The 4,363-nt window shown below is 49.5% G+C and overlaps 1 protein-coding gene across 1 annotated transcript; it reads right to left on the bottom strand.

The window, feature by feature from the left end:
* Positions 1-2,343: 2,343 nt before the first annotated feature.
* foxg1d (forkhead box G1d) lies at positions 2,344-3,542 on the bottom strand. Its single transcript, XM_018749369.2, has one exon. The coding sequence runs from the start codon at positions 3,448-3,450 to the stop codon at positions 2,344-2,346; it is 1,107 nt and encodes a 368-aa protein (XP_018604885.1). The 5' UTR covers positions 3,451-3,542.
* Between the last annotated feature and the right edge of the window lie 821 nt (positions 3,543-4,363).

Raw genomic sequence — 4,363 nt, forward strand, 5'->3', positions numbered from 1 at the left:
GTGCCTAAAGTGCATAAAAGTAGGTACGATAAGATACTAAGAGAGCCGTGAGATATATATATATGTATGTATGTATGTATGTATGTATACTGTATATATATTATAATATATACACATACACTACATGTACACGTTTAATTTGGGTCGTAATTCTGTCCAACTTCCATTGTTTTTTCCATTTACACTCATGAAGTGCTATGAATAAATGGTACACTCTTTTTCAGTACTTAGAAAAAAACATTTGAAATTGTTTAGGATTCAATATATAAATAAATAACCAATAAGAGTATACTAGCTATTGAGCTACTGTGCAAATAAGTTTTACTCATTTTAAGAACAAAGCCCTGGCCTGGTATTGTGTTAGATAGCAGCGTAATGGCTTTTAAGGTGGACCAGTCATTCCTCACGAAGATCCTTCTCAGATAATGCTGGAGGAAATAAGTGGATTGAAACATTTGTCAAGATTTATTAGATACAGCGAAATGAAGCCGTTTGTTCTGAAAGTGCGCACGGAATTTAGCAGTTCACCTCTCGGTGGGTCGGCCTTCCTTAACTTCGGCAGTGAAATCCTTTCGAGAATTTGGGTTTTCGATTTTTTCCTCAGAAAACGGAACGAAAACGGCCGGCCAGGGGAATAACAGAGGTCCCTAGACTTGCCCAAAACTGAGCTCAAAGGTTGCGGTTATTTACGTTACGTTATTTAACCCCCCAAACCCCTTTAGTTTTGCACATAAACAGTTAAGCGCCCGGGGCTCATAGCGCCGCGGCTGCACTGACCGTCTGATGTGAATGGATACAGGGCACAAAGCGAGACAGGCTTTTCTTGATAAAACAAATATTTTTAATATTTCATTTCTTTGATTTGTAAAGAAGTTAAAGGGGTTTTATACATACAGCAACAGAAAACAGACAATTACAAACTTCGTAAATGAATAGATCTAGAAACTAAAAGTGCAAAACGTTTAAATAACATAGGCTACAAATAAAATGCCAACACCCAAAATAACGTCTTATCCAGGAGTAAACAAACACCCTATTGTATTAGTACATTATCGAAGTAAAACTCGTCTGTCGGTGATGGAAATGTGAGGGTGGAGGTACGGTTGTACCCCATGTCTAAATTCAAATTGTGCAGATCGGTGCCACTGGATATACTTTCTTCTAATAATAATATTAACAACATAGAAACTGTCAAAATGTAAAACGCCATGGCAAAGGGGAAAGGGACATGATATAGAGTTCAGCAGCCGAGTCCATCTTTGGTCATGGATCAGCATAAATAGGGTCATCTGCGATGATGAGAAGAGTCATAATAATAATAATAATAATAAAGTTATTTGCGGGAAGCTGCAGCATCCATTGCTCTTCATCCATCCTTTGAGCAAAGCAACCTCGCCAGCAGCTCCCATAGTAAAAGCACTATCCCCAGTAACCCATGTGCTGAGGGCTCACACAGGACCTACAGTTGTGTTTTTGTGTTTTTTTTTTTGTGCAGTGCTGCAACAGAGAATATAAAATCTCAAACGTTTCGCTCCAACTGAAGAGAAATCGGTCAAGAAAGACAGTAAGAGGGAGGGGGGTCGGTGCGGGGGGAAGTCAACTGACAGAGGCCCCACATCCACGCTTTGTGTCTGGAGACAGTTCATCATGTGTGCGGTTACAAATAGGACCCCCCCCCACTGAGAAAATAAACACGAACAAAAGTGAGACTAAAAGAAAGAACCCGAGAATCTAACATACTTCTAAATCTCGTTGCATACCGTTGGTTAAATAGAAGGTACAGCAGAGCAGTACATTACATGGCTGGAGTGTATACTGAGAACCTGAGCAATTCCAACTACAAGTAGGCTATTCCCCCGTGCATGTCCAGAACCCTGATTTGTAGTTTTAAGGCGCTTTTACTGTAGGAAACGATTCCAAAAAAATGACAACGAAAAAATAACGATTAATATTTACATAAATAATTTAAGTAGCTGTATGTTGATCCTCAAGATTGATATATACAGTAACAATAAAATTTAAATACATTTCGTAATAAATATAAAACATAAATTAAGCGACACACATGGAAGAAATAAGAATTCTTTTTACAAGATATAAATAAGCGTTAACGCGTGTTGTTACCTTTGGGAAGGCTAGTTACAGTTCATAACCCACCAAAGTTCCTCCCTTTAAGGTGTGATCGAAGAAACCGCATCGCGCTCCGGAGTCCTGGAGCACAGTTCGTACCGGCGCCCAGTCCCGGGGGTCTGGACCCGCTCCCTGTGCGCGCGCGGATTCTGCCTCGACGCACTTTGCAGGGTTCGAAGCCCGTCGCGCCGCAGCCTCGCCCACGCGAGATATTCAGTTTAGGAACGAACTGGACGTCACCCTCTTTTGGTGGGAGAGCACCCCCGAGAATCCGCTCGAGACGGCCGGCGTGAAGGAAGGCAACGTTGTTCTCAGCGATTCCGAGATGAGGCTCTGCGGCGAACTGGAGGGAACCCCGAACCCAACGGCCGCCTGCTGCATCGGCTGCGCGTGCTGCGCGCCTGACACGAAGTAACCCGGCTGTCCCGACAGGAGCCCGACGGGGGACGTGCTCACGCCGTAGCTGTTGGCCAAGCCGATCCCGCCGCTGGACCCCCCCAGCATGGGCCGCCCGAGCTCCCCGTTCCCCAAGTGCTCCACTCCGGAAAGCAGCGATCCGTACGCGTGGCCCTGGTTCAGAAATCCGGGCGAAGATCCGTTATAGTGCGGGTGGTGCAAGGACAGGAAGGGCGAGATCTGCCAGTACAGGGGGTTGCTCGCGCGCTCGTTCAATCCCAGCCCGAGCGGCGCGAAGCGCAGCCCCCTCTTCATGGCCAGCTTGCCCCTGGAGGTGGCCGAGCGCCTCCGCAGCTTGCCCGTAGTTCCACCGATGAAGACGTCGTCGCTCGACGGGTCCAGCATCCAGTAGTTGCCCTTGCCCGGGTCGTCGTAGTGCCGCGGCACCTTCACGAAGCACTTATTGAGGCTCAGGTTGTGGCGGATCGAGTTCTGCCAGCCCTGCTTGTGCTCGCGGTAGTAGGGGAAGTTCTTCATGATGAACTCGTAGATGCCGTTGAGCGTGAGCCTCTTCTCGGGGCTCTGCCGGATGGCCATCATGATGAGCGCGTTGTAGCTGAACGGCGGCTTGTCGTACTTGCCGTTCTTGGGCTCGGCGGCGCGCTCGCTGCCCGCCGCCGCCGCCGCCGCCTCCTCCTCGTCCTCCTCCTCCTTCTCCTTGTCCTTCGCGGCGCTCTCCTGTCCGAAGGGCGCAGCCTCCATCTCCGTGGGGTCCAGAGACTTCTCCGAGTCGGACCCTGAAGGGCCACAGTTTCTTTCCGCGAGCCCCGCGCCCGCTTTGTCACACCTCGACGGAAGGAGCAGGCTCTTGATGCTAAACGAAGTGGATTTCTGCACCATTGTCGGCTCTCTCTGATCTCCCATGCTGGGCAAATCACGACCGTCCGTGGGTTTTGTGTTTAAAAAATAAAAGGTCAGACGCGATCGGATCGGGACATTGCATGCATGAGGGAACTTCTAGGACAGAGAGGAGAGCTTGGAGTGGGATGGAGAAATTAGTAATTAAGGAGGTTCCGTCTTACCGCGACATCACCGAGGGGGAGGAGCCAGCAACTCGCAGGAATTCCGCGCCGCAAACACTTCGAACCTGAATGAAAGTTGCCGCCCGACCGGTGTGTGTGTGTGTCTGTGTGTGTGTGTGCGTCTGTGTGTGTGCGTGCGTGCGTGCGTGCGTGCTTTTTCCTCGACCTTCGACGGAGCGCAGAACGCGCTCCTCGCGCTCCGGGGAAGACGCGCGCGCAAAATCGATACGGCGGGAACGCCTCGGCAGCCGGTTAGAGGAGCTTGGGCACAGCGTGAGTGCGCGCGCGCGTGCGCGTGTGTGTGTCTGAGGGAGCGATAGAGTGTATGAGTGTGTGTGTGTGTGTGTGTGTGTGTGTGAGAGAGAGAGAGAGAGGGAGGGGGAGACCGCTGTTTACTGAAAGCAGTGCATGCTTGGATGGACGGGTAAACAAATGCTGTAATAAACAGAGGTGTATCCATGCGAACGGAACGGGACTTTCTTGGCTGCATCCTGCGAACGACAGGATTCTTATGTCACACCGACACTTTAAACATTGCAATCAGTATTTTATGCGCCGCGTCGCATCGCCCCTGATGTGATATACGTATAACGTAACAATAGGTCCACAGTGAGAAGCGTAATAAAAGGAAATGTATGTGCGATAAGCTCTGAGGACGAGAGGCGAATCGAGGGCGGAGGGCGCCCCCTGTGGCCACTCACGCGACGGCAGGTTGCGAGCGTCGCGCTCTTTGACTAGAAAGCAGACGGTAAACA

The sequence above is a fragment of the Scleropages formosus genome, chromosome 4 (genome assembly GCF_900964775.1).
Source record: "Scleropages formosus chromosome 4, fSclFor1.1, whole genome shotgun sequence".
Classification (NCBI taxonomy): domain Eukaryota; kingdom Metazoa; phylum Chordata; class Actinopteri; order Osteoglossiformes; family Osteoglossidae; genus Scleropages; species Scleropages formosus.